General features: G+C 33.5%; 1 protein-coding gene across 1 annotated transcript in view; it reads left to right on the top strand.

The window, feature by feature from the left end:
- The window catches only part of LOC140744353 (dopaminechrome tautomerase-like), a 63918-nt gene that overhangs the window by 18980 nt on the left and 28052 nt on the right, over positions 1–16886 (top strand). Inside the window, exon 2 of the mRNA XM_073075920.1 lies at positions 14009–14287. Coding sequence (XP_072932021.1) covers positions 14018–14287 — 270 coding nt within the window. The 5' untranslated portion in view covers positions 14009–14017. The remainder of the gene's footprint in view (positions 1–14008; positions 14288–16886) is intronic.

Raw genomic sequence — 16886 nt, forward strand, 5'->3', positions numbered from 1 at the left:
ATGTACTTAATTTTTCTAAATGCTTAAGCATTTTAGTTCAGTTATTTTAAAATAGCTCATGTAAGAATTGCACCTATTACGATATAGTTATTGCCAAAATCAATGTTTGCTCTTGAATCCTTGTATAATTAACATTGCAGCATTTAAATATTTGTAGGTAAAAACGAATAGTAGCATCATTGACCGCGATTTCTACTTGATAGTAATTATGTCCACGAGACGCGTGATATGTGGTTGATCTTAACACTTCTGACTTGTCTGTACGTATATGGTCCTTACCTAAATGGTAAATGACTATTTATTTATATGTTTACATAAAGGTCGTACAACATTCGTAATTTGTCTGTGACACCTCTACTGGCTGCATCTGAAAATAGACACTAAAATACATATATTTTTGTATTGTAAGACAGAAACTCAAAAAGTAACTACTTATACAACGTACGAGCTATTACAATTAAAATGTACTACATATTATAATTATATTTATAAGTATGTACGACATTTGATCTTTAGTTTTTATTTACTTTTGATAAGGCAATAAGATTAACATTTTAATGTCATCCGACTTCTCTTCCATTTAAGGTTCTGTACACGTTCTGTGTGCGGTACCTTAAATGGATTGGACAGGGTTTCAAAAATGACATCGTTTTACGACATTTAAGGTGAGAGCTTTAAAAAAAATAAATTCAGAATTTTGAATAACGTGGGTAACTAGGGTTAATCTTATATATAAAATTCTCGTGTCACAATGTTAGTTACCGTACTCCTCCGAAACGGCTTTACCGATTTTCACCAAATTTTATATGCATATTCAGTAGGTCTGAGAATTAGCTACTATCTATTTTTCATACCCCTAAGTGACAAGGGTTGTTCACCCGTAACATTTTTCTATTTACGGCAACACAACGATTGCCGGGTCAGCTGGTATTGTATAGTTTTTGATTAAAGGGATATTCTATTGTTAGTTGAGAGTTTGTTGTTTTGAGTTTAATAATGCTTTTCACATTAAAATATTTTAAAATGTAACTAATTTTTGGTGCCAGGCCCCACGCGCACTTGACTGCTTTTCATTTTGATATAAGGCTATTGTGGAAATATTGTTTGTAATCATCACTACTTTTGCTTAAACATTCTTCCAACATAATTAAGTTATACTTTGTACTTTATATGCATGCATGTTGAGTCTGAGTGTCATGTAGCGTCATTGCGTACTCGGTTTTTTAGGATTCCGGTAATTAAACTGGGAAATATTACAAAGTAAATAAGAATTGATATGTAATAAACGTTTTCAGAACCATTCTAGTGTTTCGAGGAGTTAATTGCACCATAACGTCATTGTTACACATTAATGCATTTTAATTAAAAAAAATGTGTAATAATAAATACTTGATAATAAGTAATTAGTGCGGACTGACAGACACACTTTCTTTAGTACGACGGTATAAACAAGACTAAAGTTAGTCTTTGTCGATTATGTCTATCTATTATTTAATTATAGTAATTTCTAATTGCTTTTACGAGCTAACATGCATGCAACTCATCTCATACAATCTCAATTGTAATAATAGCTCAATCTAACACGGACGTTCTTGCCATGAATGTACAAGATACGGAATGAGTTTCCTACTGAGATATTGCCGGAGCGCTATGACTTGGGGCTCTTTAAGAAAGGTGCAAATAAATAACACTCAAAAATTTTAGAGCCACCTTGAAGGTGGTAGACCCTTTGTGGTTCGACTCGGGCGGCACCACCGCCACACCTATTTCTGCCTTATAACAGCAGTGTTGAGCGCCGCTGTGTTCCGGTCTGAAGGGTGTGGTAAGGGAGACAGACTTTTCCGAGGCGTTCCAGCTTAGTCCTCAGGGGTAGCGGCGTATCTGTGGCCGACCTCAGGTAGGAATATCTAATCCTATCTGGGGTTGATTACAGATGTCCATGGGCGGCAGTAGCCACTTACCATCAGGTGGACTGCATGCTCGTCTGCTACTACTATATTATAAAAAAGGCCAAAAGCGGTGACACATTAGCGATTCCTCGAAGTGGTTTAAATGCCCATAGACGACGGTGATTACTTTCAATCAGGCAAAACAATAATGATCACAGATTGCGATCGCTAAAATCGATCATAGAAAGTGATCCTTAAAGCTTAAGATTTTAATTAATCATAAATAGGGTTTTCAATGTTATTATAATTTACACAAAACAATTGGTGGTGGTGCCGTCCCTGTTCAACCATAATATTTTGTATAGTTCGCGTAAAACTGCTAGTCCGCTCTGAATATAGAAGAAATGAATCGCGTCGCCATAGTAAATTGTATGACTACACTACTATGTACTACACCTCGCAACAACTTCAGAGCAGACTAGCAGTTTGGCGCGAACCATACCATCTTTAAAACATCTTACAATGAAATTCTGAACGACCTCGCTAAAAGAATATAAAACTCATGAATAAACAGTTCGACACACATCATTCAAACATCGTTAATAGAGCCATTAACAATTAAGAATTAATAAATCAAATGGAAACCCCAACGTTAAAAGCACTGCTTATGTGCAATTACTTAAGAGCTAATGTGTTTAAACGATACTCATTTGTCTAATATTACCTAAAAGTACGTTTGAGTCAATGAATTGTGGTCTAATACATACGGACAGGTTAAGTACACAGAATAGCAGTATGATTTATCGATTCGTAATTACGACCGCCGGACGTCTTAAATAAGCGATAATATGACATGGAAAAGTATTATGCACGCCACACTAATTTCCCTTATCTAGTATTAATTAAGGATAATAAATAATTCATTGTTTTCAGTGACGGTCAATGGATACGCGTGAATAATGATGAGTTACTTGTTGGTGGAAATCGTTCAATCGTCAAGTATAGGGCCTATTGTGTTAGGATTACGATTGTCAGTTTTTTTGTTGGTAAGGATTTTATGCGCACATACGTATATTAAACTGCGAAGTTCATGTGGCAAATATCTTAAAATATATTTCTATGTACATCTAGTAGAACTAGACAATACATTATTTTATTTTTCCATTCATTTTGTATAGTTTGTATAGGAGGTCCTTTTAACGAAGATAGGCACTATGAGGATGAAAAATATGTCTTAAGGTAATTAAATAGGTTAAGTGAGAGCACGTAGATAATACATTAAATCGAATCAGAATACTTATCTAAAACTTTAAGTTTTATACTTTATTAAATAAAATTCTGTTCTAAATAGCTAATCTATCATTTAGCTATACTTATAGAAGAAATGTAAACTGTAACTATGTATCTCTTTGTCTATATCATTATATTTCTTTTTGTTGTTGGATGAAAAGTGACTCGCGCGATATAATTATTTTTATCTTTAACAAGTATTGTCCGATCTATAAATACGAGTATATTAATATGTACTGTCAATAACTTAAATCTTGTTTCATCTTTTACAATATTTATTCATTATCTTCGAGGTCAGCAGCATTAAATGCCGTGAAAATCTAAAGACACATATCAATTAAAATAGTGCAAGAATTTGCATTGCATATAAGCACATTAATGTTTTTATTAAAGCTACCAGCCAATATAGCAAGCAATATGGTTGCTAGACGGTAGTCTAAGTCTTTAGCTTTTACCTCATCTCATTCTTTCTAATTTTATTTAATTTAATTATGACCTAATTACCTTATTTCGTAGATTAGATACTTTGCCGCCTTGAAATTGAATGAAGCCGCAAATGGCTTGACAAATAAAAACATTTTTAGTGAAAGTTACGAATAAATAACTAATTCTGCGTAATTTACATGATAATTAAATAATTTATAATAATAATTTCAAATATTTTAGGGACATTTTAGCACGGAGACGTTTCAAAACTTTTTACGCAACTATTTCAATTCTCAAAACTGGGTACATTTTCTTGTTAGGAGTGAGTAATCTTTACTAATCTATGCCTTATTTATTTATTATTTAATACGAAAATTTTGGCTGTAGTCACTCAACAGCGTAGAATAATAACGTATAGATAAGACTAAAATACGTGTTACCAAATATTATTTCTAAATGGCAAATATTACGCAAATAATACTTATATTATAACAAATACATTTTTAAAATGTAAAACAGAATCCAGTTTGTCGACTCTAGATATTTTTGTGCGCCTCCGTGTGCAACGGCTACTGCAACAATATGCAAATGCATTGCGAAACTTAATCCAGTTTCGATGACATCAGATTTTAGGAACAACTTGTGCCTCAGAAGGATTGTTAACGCTAGCTTCAATCTGATTACAAGTATTACAATAAAAACAATATTATGTCGAAATGCTGTACGATGTACCTAAAATACAACGATATCGATACCATGTGGAAATTATTAGAAATTAAAATAATAAGATAGGATGTTTAAATTTTAAGGAAAGTCATCATTGACATGGAATATGGCCGCTCTTCCGACATATTTTTCTCTTGCTTGATTTTAAGAATATCGAGAATCGTAGAAAATATTTGATTTATAACGTTCCATTATGTTTGACTTTGATATTATAAATTGCATCATCAGTTTTTACTACATCACGCTGTGCATCGTACCACATGGGATGTCGTGTCGTGATTTTTTTTTACGATGCATGCCGTAGATTTCCACGACATGATATCGCTTGGCGATACGACGTCACCTGTCATAATGCGACATTATGTCATATGTACGTGTTATTACCTTAAGGTATAATCTATATATATAAAAGCGAAAAGATACTCACGTTCGAAACGTATTAATCAAGGTTTTGCCGAAACTACTGAAGCTACAATCATGAAATTTGGAATATAGCTTTATTTTATAATGTAGATGCGCACTAAGAACGGATTTTTTGATTTTCCACCATTAAGGGGGTTAAATGGGGGTTGAAAGTTAATATGAAAGTCCGTCAGTTTTAAAGCAAACTGGATGAAAATTGGTATTTAGCTTTCTGATATAAAGTAATAAAAATCTAATCTAAGGGTTTTTTCAAAATTAACCCTAAAGGTGGTTAAATAGGGGTTGACAGCTTAATTTAAATTTTGCCATTTTGAAAGCCAGCACTATGAAAGTTAGCCATTGCTTTACTGGTTAGATATATTAGAACTTTAGTTCTACCGTTTTTGGAAAATCAACCCCTATGTGGGTTAAATAAGGGTTGTAAGTTTGTATGGAATTCCCCCAGTTTTGATGTAAACTCTATGAAAATCGGTATTTGGGGTTTCGATTAAAAATAATTAAATACCTATTTCACCATTTTTGGAATATCAACCCTTTGTTGGTAAAATAAGGGTTGACAGCTTATTATAAAATTTGCCAATTTGAAAGCCAGAACTATGAAAGTTAGCCATTGCTCTACTGGTAAGATATAGTGGAACTTTAATTCTACGGTTTATGGAAAATCAACCCTTATGTGGGTTAAATAAGGGTTGTAAGTTTGTATGAAAATCCCCCAGTTTTGATCTAATCTCTATGAAAATCTGTATTTAACTTTTTGGTAGAAAATAATTAAACACCTATTTAATCGTTTTTGGAAAATAAACCCTTAGGTTGGTAAAATAAGGGTTGACAGCTTATTTTAGAATTTGCCAATTTGAAAGCCAGCACTACGAAAGTTAGTCATTGCCTTACTGATTAGATATAGTGGAACTTTAATTCTAGCGTTTTTGGGAAAATCAACCCTTATATGAGTTAAGTAAGGGTTGTTAGTTTGTATGAAAGTCCACCAGTTTTGATGTAAACTGTATGAAAATCGGTATTTGGGTTTTCGATAGAAAATAATTAAACACCTATTTCACCATTTTTGGAAAATCAACCCTTAAGTTGGTAAAATAAGGGTTGACAGCTAATTTTAAAAATTTCCGATTTGAAAGCCAGCCCTATGAAAGTTAGCCATTATTGCCTCACTGGTAAGATATAGTGGAACTTTAATTCTATCGTTTTTGGAAAATCAACCCTTATTTGGGTTAAATACGGGTTGTAGGTTTGTATAAGAGTCCCCCAGTTTTGATGTAAACTGTATAAAAATCGGTATTTGGGTTTTCGATAGAAAATAATTAATCGCCTATTTCATTGTTTTGGAAAATCATCCCTTAAGGTCGTTAAATGGGGGTTGGAATTTAATTTCAAACTCCGTTAATTCGGAAGCAAGGTCTATAAAAAATTGCATTTGGCTTTCCTGTTGGAAATAATAGAACTTTTTAACACCACTTATGGAAAATTTACCCTTAAGAGGGTAAAATAGGGGTTGAAAGTTTGTTGGGAAGTCCGCAGATTTTGAAACAAAGTCTATAAAATTGGTATTCAGCTTCCTTATTGTAAATAATAGAACACCTATTTTACCGTTTTTGAAAAATCAACCCTTAAGTTCGATTAATCGGGAATAGAACTTTATTTTAAAATCCGTTCATTTGGAAACAAGGATTGTAAAAACAGCATTTAGCGTTCTGGTTCGAAATAATAGAGCTTATTTAACACCCTTTATGGAAAATCTACCCTTAAGAAGGTAAAATAGGGGTGGAAACTTGGTTTAGAAGTCCGCAGCTTTTTAAGCAAAGTCTATGAAAATTGTTATTTGGCTTTCTGATTGAAAATAATAGGACACCTATAAAACAGTTTTTGGAATATCAACCCTTAAGGTTATTTAATAGGGGATGGAATTTTATTTTAAAAACCGTTTATTTGGAAGCAAGGACTGTAAGAAATGTAGGTAATTGGTGAGAATAATAGAATAATAGAACTTTTTTAACACCATTTATGGCAAATCTACCCTTATGAGGGTATAATAGGGGTAGAAACTTCGTTTAGAAGTCCGCAGATTTTGAAGCAAAGTCTATGAAAATTGGTATTTTGCTTTCTGGTTGAAAATAATGTATCACTATTTTTCAGCATTTTTAGCAACTCAACAATAAACCCCATTAGGGTGCTATAAGTAAAGAAAGTTTCTTAAAAAACCGTTATTGAAGTTACTTCCTTTGGCGTGTCTGGAAAAAGAACAGAGTGCAGAGAAGTTTAGTGTAGGGCGAAATTCCACCGGCCGTAGTAACATATATTTTTAACATGGCAATGTATTGCGCGTGCTGAAGTGCAGAACAGCGGTTTTTTAGGGTTCCGTACCTAATGGATAAAAACGGAACCCTATTACTAAGACTTCGCTGTCTGTCCGTGTGTCACAGGGCTCTATCTCTGGAACCGTAATAGATAGACATGTGAAATTTTTACAGAGGTTGCATAACGGTGGCTGCTATAACAACAAATACTAAAAATAAAAATAAAAGTTGAAAACAAAAAGGGGACCCCTACAACAAACTGCTATTCGTTATTTTTTCAACTAACTTTTGAACCGTTAGAGGTAGACAGTTCAAATGTGTGTACTTTAATGGCTGCTGCAATATTAAATACTAAAAATAAAAAAAATAAAAAAATTATGGTTGTACTGAACCCTCCAGGTGCGGGTTTGACTTGCACTTGGCCAATTATTAGTAACGCACAGACCCGCGGGCCACAAGGGAAAGTCGCGGGCCACACACCACCCGTGGGTGTCGGGTTGCCAACCGCTGGTGTTGAATATTAGCTTCCAGAAATTTGCTGATAAAGTATTTATTGATGCATATGTACATAGGATGTTTTTGAAATTCTACTAAGGAGGTAAAGGAAGTGTTACATGTATGTATGTATAGGGGAATCTTTTAGGTTCGAACTTAGAAACGTGAAATTTTAGATAACGTCTATTCATATTTAAAATGCACGACCACGTGGACGGGTGCAAATTTTATATATGATAATGCGTAAGTTTATTCAAATTGGCCTACATTTTGGTATACTGATTAGATACGTCGCAACTACTTTGGACACACTATGTGCCAACATTTTGTCCTGCCGTGGGGTATGGTTGTGGTTATGCGTGGATTAGTGATGGTGATGTGATAGATACATAGATCTTGGATTAAAATTTTGAGCTAGAACAGGGCTACAGTATCCCTTGCCTGTCGTACGAGACTAAAGGGGGACTTCTGGAGTTGCGGGTAATTGGTAAGAATGAGAGCTCTAATCGCCCAGTCAGAGATCCTGGAAAGAACCACTGTATGTAAGGCCCCATAGATGGACGGTTCCTATGGAATAGTGTAAATAATAAATATTGTATCCTACATGAAACTTATATTTTAAATAAAGTTTCATTACAGTCCACTAATTAGAGTTTTAGTGTATGTTTCTAAAGAAACCTTGACCAATTTAGGTACAAAGTGACGAAAAAAAAGCTTTTATTAATTAAATATTAATGCTACTTTTTCGTTAAAATTGTTAAAGGTACAAGTTTACGATTACAGTTGTTTGTATGTCATATCAAATTTTTTTACGCGGGCGAAGCCGCGGGTTCTGCTAGTAAATACATATAAATCAGTTACCGTGTCCTTCACTTACGCACAGTAGTTAAAAAGTAAATACTCCATATCTCGTTATATCATAATTACTCTTTCATTACCGTATCCGTATACTTCATACTTTTTGTGCTGGAGTGCCGTTATCAATACTACTTTCTAATTTGCTTAAATATAAATATGATTAATTCACGTACGCATGACAGGCCTAATACAAGTTTTACACAGGAAGTGTTAATGGCATTAACCTCAGAGTTTAAAGTATTTGTAAATACTTTATTGTCCAATTATTTTTGGACAATTAAACGCTATCTTTTAAAGCCATCGGAGTTCGCTGCCTCGCGCGGTGTCTAATTATTTTTATAACACTTGCTGTGCGCAAAATAAACAGCAATCGTGTTGCAATTGTGTAAAATAACAAACGAATAACGTTTATTAAGAAATCGTGTAATCAATGATTGTTATAAATACTAGGTAAGGTTCGTTGGTGTAATATCGGAGCTGAGGTAATAACGACTGAAATTGTAGGTTCACTTGGTATCTTTAAAAAAATATATCTATATTTTTATGAAGTGATGTGCGAACATTTAAAACAAATATGTTTACAATTACAATCGTACAATTTTACATCTGCATCAATATTATACCTAACCCGTGTGTTTTATGATTCTGTACCCCGGTAATAGTCGTATCTGTACTCAATGGCAAAACCGGAATCTATATAATTTGTCACGTCTATCCGTATGTCACAGCAATTTTAGTCGGAGACTATTGGTACTACATGAATGGAATTTCGAAGGTACGAGTAGATGTGCTAATCAAACGCTAAACAATGACAAAAAAGAAATTCTGGTGACGCACTACGGGATATTAAACTATGAGGTATTTTTAGATAGGTTTTCAAAATTTTTCAAAGAAGAATCATAATTATCATGTCTAACTTTTGTTTTCATTTCAAAGTTATTTTTGGTGATTATAAGATTATTTTTCAGTCTGACTTAATTACCCTTTCCTATACGTTGTGCAACTCACACTTGACGGTTTTTATAGTATACTAAAGATTGACTGTCGTCGAAATATACCTATCTGTATACTCTATACAAAGTCAAAGTCAGTTAGAATAAAATAAAATTGTTCATATTAGTAAAGTCTTCTAAACAAAAATCTGTAAAACGGACATTGTTGCATTAATGCAAAACTTGGTGCAGCAACGTAATTCAATACGAAGTAGGCATGATTATTATGCGAGAAATATTCGAGAAATTATGGAAATAGCATAAAAGAATTTCCTTATTTCTAACTCATTACACTCCCGATTTCATATTGCTTACTTGCTGTGAGTCATTGACACCTATTTACCTATTTGGTAACTTAATTGTAATGGTCATACGAAGATTTCAGTGTAATGAGGATTACTAATTAGGATAAGTACTTATATATCTGTCTATTGGTACACAAAAAAATCACCACCCCTATTTTTTTTTCTTATTTCAATTTTCTCATCTATTTCTTTTCTTTCTATCTCTATAATTCAGTTTTGAATTAATTTATAGACAAGGTCTATAACATCTATAAAGTCATTATTTTCAAACACAACCTCATAGTACTGATTTGGTAAAAGATCTGAATTTATTCTCCACTAATATATATACTAGACTCATAATAACACACTACAGTGCAAAACTGACAACAGTGAGCTTCAACATACCTATTCATAAACCTACCTATGTTTACTAAACTATTTTAGTTATCTTTGTTTTGTCACTGTGTCGTAATACTTGTAATAGAAATAATTCCGGAAACTAAGTACCATTTATTTATCTCGAGACCTAAGCAAGCGGAGCCCGTCGCTCGGCCTTGCAGGAGGTACGCTGGGTTCATTAAACATTCCATTATGCTAGCACAGCTGTGAATAGAAATCCATTTCCATGTCCAAGATTGCTACAAGGATAAAAATTAAATTGAAGTCTAAATGATTACAGTATTCAATATCTTTTGATTGTTATTAATATGCTGACACATTGACATGAACTACTTTGTGACAAGTATTCATGTCACTCTCATTATGTCGGTAAACAGTGCTAGTCTAGTAGTTTGGAATTCAGCTTCGTAATTGGGGGTTTTAGGTTGTGAGTTCTAGGCTTTAATTTTCATATTTATGTCTTCCTTAACACGTTCCCAGCGGCACAGATTTTTCTGTACTTTCCATTACTGCGTTACGAGTTGTTTTAAACCTCGTCCTATACCCGACATTGTGGCGGCACGAGGCGTATTAAAACCCACCGCCCGAAGGAGACTAAAATCCTTTTTTTGGCGCCAAATAAGATAAAATGGCCGCGTTCCGCAGCTAACGTGTTAACTCATTACTTTATGTTTTCCTTTACAGTTATAGCATGTGAAATTTCTAATATGCGCATAACTTTGAATAATCAGAGTTGTATGCCTAGGATGAACCTCGGACCCGCCGATTGTAAGGTCGACTTTCAACCAGTAGACTATCAATGCTTACAAAATTATATGCGTACTAGAAATTAATTATCAATATCTATAACGGTAATGAAAAACATCGTGAGAAAACCTCTATACTTGAGGCTTATTAAAAAAAGTACTCAAAGTTAGACTTGAGTAGCTCGCGAGTGAGTGATATAAAAGATATATATCTTCACCAAAGAGCTAATCACTCATCAACTCCGACGAATTTGAATTATATCTTTATATCCGCGTCACATGGTTGAGTTCATAGGTCCATACGATTCCGGATATAAGATCTTCTTCAACTCAACAGTTTTATACTCGCTCGCGAGTGAGTTATGAGTCAAATGAGCGACTGACTGAGAGAGTCTGATTCGAGTCAAATGCATTACGTCTTAAACACTTATTAAAATCTTTTTTCTTTGCTAAGAATATGAAAATAGGGATATACAAATAGTATTGGCTGTGAAATTTATATATAATTTCTTGCCAGTTTTGTATTAATTATAGGAATCAAAAATGTTGTCAAAACATTTTGATCTGATTCTCTGATATACTGATATAAAATGTCGCTTATATCTTTACAGAGCTACTGAGCTAAAGTGAGTTACTTAGCTAAAAGGGTGATATATATCACTGAGTTGAAAAGATATATATCTCTCTTTTCACTTCAGTGATATATAATGCGCACCTCTACTCAAAGTCTACCAATCTGCACTTGCTTGATGAACTACGGCTTAAACCCTTCTCTCTGAGATGCACGTGTTTGCCAGTTGAGCAGTAATGTGTTGACTAGTTGTATTCAATATATTAACTTCTAACTACTTAATTAGTTTAAAAACAAGTAGATCTTTTTATACACCAGTGAGCAAGAGTGTCAGAATACCTTATTTAGTTCTACAAAATTACACTATTTCCATACAAAGTACCTAATAAATGTAGACGTAAGACCAGAGAGAGTAGACTAAGGAAACTTTATAGATCATAAATATTCAGATCGTAAGCCTAACTCGCAGACTGCACGTGAGTGACATGTGTGAATACCAACTAAGGTGCTAGTCACTTATCGCCAAAGACATGTTTCACGTTTAAAGATAGATGCAACAAGACAAATCTAGACCAAAACGTAACTTTTCGCTTATCCTTACACAACATTTTTATAAACGTTAGTACAGTAACTACACATTTTAAGTGGTATAATGATGAAGAAAAACATCACGAGGAAACCTACTCGCCTATGGGTTTAAAAAAGTTTTTAAAGGTGGTCAAAGTTTACGAATCCGTACTTGACTAGTACGGTGGACTATGGTCTAAATCCCTAAGTGGAATAGTTATGGATTGATGATCATGGTGACCTTTTAAGAGAAGAAACACATGTGCGTCTTTTATGGAGCATTTAGAGCAATTCTTCTTTTAACGTCAGAAACTAAGTTTCCTTCACTTATGAAATATTTTTTCTTAACTTCTTGTTACTTTAGATACTCACTTATATCACTCACTATTATATCAATATGTTTCAAAAATATGTTTACGTCTTCATTATTTCTATAAGCAGCAGCTTTGCATTGAGTGAGAACGTTTCAATTGAACATATTTCAAAGCTTTTGTGTAATAAATAATCGTACTAGGACAATGACATGTATCACATCGTACATCTCAGTTTCCATACATAACGTGATGTACATTTCCATATGTCCCAGGCCTGAGAAGGCTATTATTTTATATTCCATACGTTGTTCAGTAATGTGAAATAAATTTGAAATCGCTTCGAGCGTATCTTGCTCAAGACTTGACGTTGACAATCTGAGTGGCCTGGTGACATTTAAATTAACTACATTTTGTATTGTTCTCCAAGAATTACTTGTGTGATTTTGATTGTACTCGTATATACAGGCCCGGGTCTTCAATTTTTTTAGGCGGGGTATAAACTGAAATATGCCAAACCATGCCTACTAAAGTTAATTACATGACCAGTTTTCCATTCCTTATAAAGTGTGAATTTGGCTGCTGTCTGAATTTGCCGCCCTGGGTATAGGCCCGGCTTGCTCCCCTAGATCCGGGCATTTATTCTAAATGGTTTTTAGATTAGGTACGAACAAAAGTTACGTTTACAAAGGTGTTTGATCTCGTCATGGTTCAGCAAACACCAATACCTACTTGACGTAGACTTGATTACTATTCTGGTTTAATTGGCGTGGTAAACAGCCAGGCCAACATGCCTATAATCAACTTCAGGCAGGACTCGTTTTCTATTTAGAGTTCGTTACGGATTTCCGTGGGTTTCGATAACCATTTAATGTTGGGTTATTACGACTTGCTACTTCTCTTCTATTTTTATTTACTTTATTTGTAATATGGAATATTATAACTATAGTTTTACCAAAATCAATATAGTTGATCAGAAGTCAAAGTTTTTAAGTATAGGTAATGGTTAGTTTAGTTATCCCCAAATTAAAATCATGATTTGATTATAACCGTCCATGAACTATAAGTTCTTAACTCGTAATATCGTGCTCTTTTTATGACTCAGAAATATAAATGTCGTATACTTAAAAGTAACGGCCTGGTTAGTACTATTAATAAAATACGACTTGCCCCAGGCAAACTTTGTCTGGTTACAATTGTAAAAAATAGATTTCGAGAACAACGCCACCTATATGTTTGGAAAGTATGTATCTTTTCGCGGGAATTAATCTCGCTCACTCATATCATTATGTATGAAAACAAAACTTAACCTAGACTTATAGTTCGGTCAAAACAGACGTAAATTTAGTCATAGGTTTGTAGTAATTCCCAAATATGTCCCCGTCGATTCTATGTGCGCAAAAAGTATCTATGGTTGAAGAAATATTCGTTGTTTGCATTTTTTCCGTAAACGGTACTTGTTTTCGTAAAATGAATTAGAACAAATTTGTAGATCATTCAATTTTATGCCGTACTAATCTTTGTAGATTATCTAAAAAAAATGTTTTTATTCTTTTTAGCTATGAATCACCTTTCCACAGATTCTGAAGAAGTATTTAAACTACCTATACAAAAATACATTAAAAAAAATGCTAACTAAATAATGGAGTGTCTATTTTGCCAAGACTATATGTTATGTTATATTATTATGTATATCTAACGTTCTGTTTTCTTTCACAGAAAATCACAATGGAAGCACGGACGATACTGTTGTGCGCTTGCCTGGCAGTGGCCAGCGCGACCCTTGAAGTAGTGAACCAGTGGAGTTTGCTACAATTTGACTTCCCACCAGACCCGGTGCTGCTAGAGAAGTTTCAACCAGAGAACACGGCGCCAACTGGTTTGGAGATCGGTTGGGACCGCTTGTATCTTGGGATCCCTAGGCTACGGGCAGGCGTGCCTGCGACGCTAGCTTGGGTTCCTCGCTCGCTGCCACCAGGCGTCAGTCCTGTACTTCAGGTAGGCTATTGAATTGACTATATCGATGAATGCGCTCTGTACTAGGTATTCATATTCATTTATTTGCTTTTAAATGTGGTACAATGTGGGTTGGTAGGAGTATTACAATTTTTCTCACACTTAGCTTCAGGGAAGCATGCAAAATTTTAAAATTTCATTATAATTATATTAATTATGATTACTTTTCATTTAATTATACAATATAGATTATAGTGTTTACTTCATGAGAACAATTTATATATTTAAAATGTTTGCTTTAGTTTGGTACATTTAATCATAAATAACGTCAATAATGTCAATAAATGAATCACAATGTCAATACTAATCATAATAACAATTAATATGTCAATATATACAATTAATAAATTATTAAATAAATTAATTTCATGTTTAGCGCGAACACATTGTTTTTGTCCAATAAACATTCATGTATTTCTTAATCCACGTACCTCCTTTGCGTGTTCTTGGTCTACACTTAATATTAAATTTTGATGTGAGCTATGGATTTATTTATAATCTAAACTCTCTTACCTTGGCCGGAATCCCATGACTTACAGGATGAAAGGTAGGTCAATTAAACATAAGCTAATCTCCCTTTAGTTTAAGAAGAGTTCTAAGAAGCTTCCTGTATGGTTTTCTATTTTTACCTAAATATCCCGTTTAGCTTCGTTTTAACAATCCTAAAATTTAAATATCAAATGACGATAAAACCATACAAAAGACAATTTAAAAACACCAAATTCGAAGAAGGTAGCAACTTTAAAATAACAAATGGATAGTTTTATTCATATGTAAATAAAAGAAAGGATTATTTTATCTATCACTTTTTACACATCAGCATAGTTACAACATTCGTACTAATCAGGTATTAAATGTTTAATATTGCACACCACATCGGATTAAATAATTATGTAAATAAGTAGCCGTTTTATATTCAAGGTGCGAATTTTTACACTTTAAATAGTTTTATTAAGACGACTTGCGAAATTTCTTTCGCAAAAAAAATTCACGTCTTCCGGTATTATATGAAAGTAGAGTATTAGCAGAGTAGAAGAGACTTAATTCTGTTTTGCAACAACAACAAAATTTACAAATAAATGCAGTCATTTACATCCACATCATATAAAATAAAATTAATGTATCATTAGAAAATAGATTATACGTTTTAAAGAGATTATACAACTAATACATTGTGTGTTAATCTCAGGCTTTAATTGGGATTTTATTCTAAAATAAATTTATGCTGCCAATATGACAATCTCGTATTAGTTATTTCATACAAATAGGTGTTTATATTATAGCATATTGTATATATTATTTGAGTCATATCAAACGAGCTCGCATTCCATCATAGTGTGAAATTAGTAACTGCTGCCTGTGGACGTCTATAATCAATCCCAGGTCGGATTAGAGTGCTAACAGAGCGCGTTGCTACTAAGTACTAAGTTGGAACGTCTCGTATGAGTATATTTGTCTTACAAAATACTTTCAATTGAAGCAGAGCAGCGCTTATTGCCCAACATAACAAGATCAAGAGACATAAATAAAATCAAATCATTTTTTTTTAATTCAAAATAGGTTCTTTACAGATCACTTTTTTAATGTCAATACAACTACCACCACTTCACAAGGCGTTTCGTTATGGAGAAGAAGCGGCGAAAGAAACTCCATAACATACATATTTAAAAAAAATGTTTTTTACAATCTTAAACTTAACCTAATGGTACATGTGGAGCTGAAACTACTTCAGACCACACCGTTTTGTCAGTCAAATAATCACTTAGTTGTCAAATAATCACTTAGTTAAAACTACCTTTTATATATTTAATAATCTAAAGTATGTTTATTTTATTTTATTTTTCGACACATGTATTGTCCATATGGTCGTTGGTTATATTTGCACACGACGCGCGAACGACGGTCACGAGAAAGCGTGAAGGGCGAGCCACATAGAGTTGCTCTGACCTTCAAGACCTGCCCGCCAGATCGCGAGACCGCAAGCACGATTATAATGTAACGTGAACATACTATAACGTTTATATATTTCACTAGCTGTTCCCCCGAGTTTGTGTACGCTGACCAAAATAGACAAAATATTACCCCGTTGACACCCCTTTTATCTTTGACATAATATGTTTATAGTATGCCTGTGAATTTACAAAAAACACACATAAATTATTAAATACATACTTTTATAACCACTCAATAGTTTATTGGTCTAATAATAACTTGTTGGTGTTACATTTAACGTTATAATATAAAAGTTCCATCTACTAAAATTAAGTATCAATTTGATAGAAGTTTTACTACTATGTATTACTCGTAACAGTGTAGCGTATTAAAAAAAACATCCCCATCTTCCCCTTTCATGATCTCATATATCTTTAACTCCATCCCAAAGGTTGTCTGGAAGAGATCGCTTCTAAGCGATAAGACCGCCTATTTGTATGCTGTCTCATATATTGTTTTTATATGTTGCCTATATTTGGTGTACAAATAAAGAATATGTTGTTGTTGTTACCCACTTACCCACTGAAAAATGAAATAAATCCTTAATAGACCAACTATTTGGGTAAAAATGATGAATGGATATTAAAAT

The sequence above is a fragment of the Epargyreus clarus genome, unplaced genomic scaffold (genome assembly GCF_041222505.1).
Source record: "Epargyreus clarus isolate Ecla_fem2 unplaced genomic scaffold, WU_Ecla_fem_2.2 ptg000008l, whole genome shotgun sequence".
In the NCBI taxonomy this organism is placed as follows: Eukaryota; Metazoa; Arthropoda; class Insecta; order Lepidoptera; family Hesperiidae; genus Epargyreus; species Epargyreus clarus.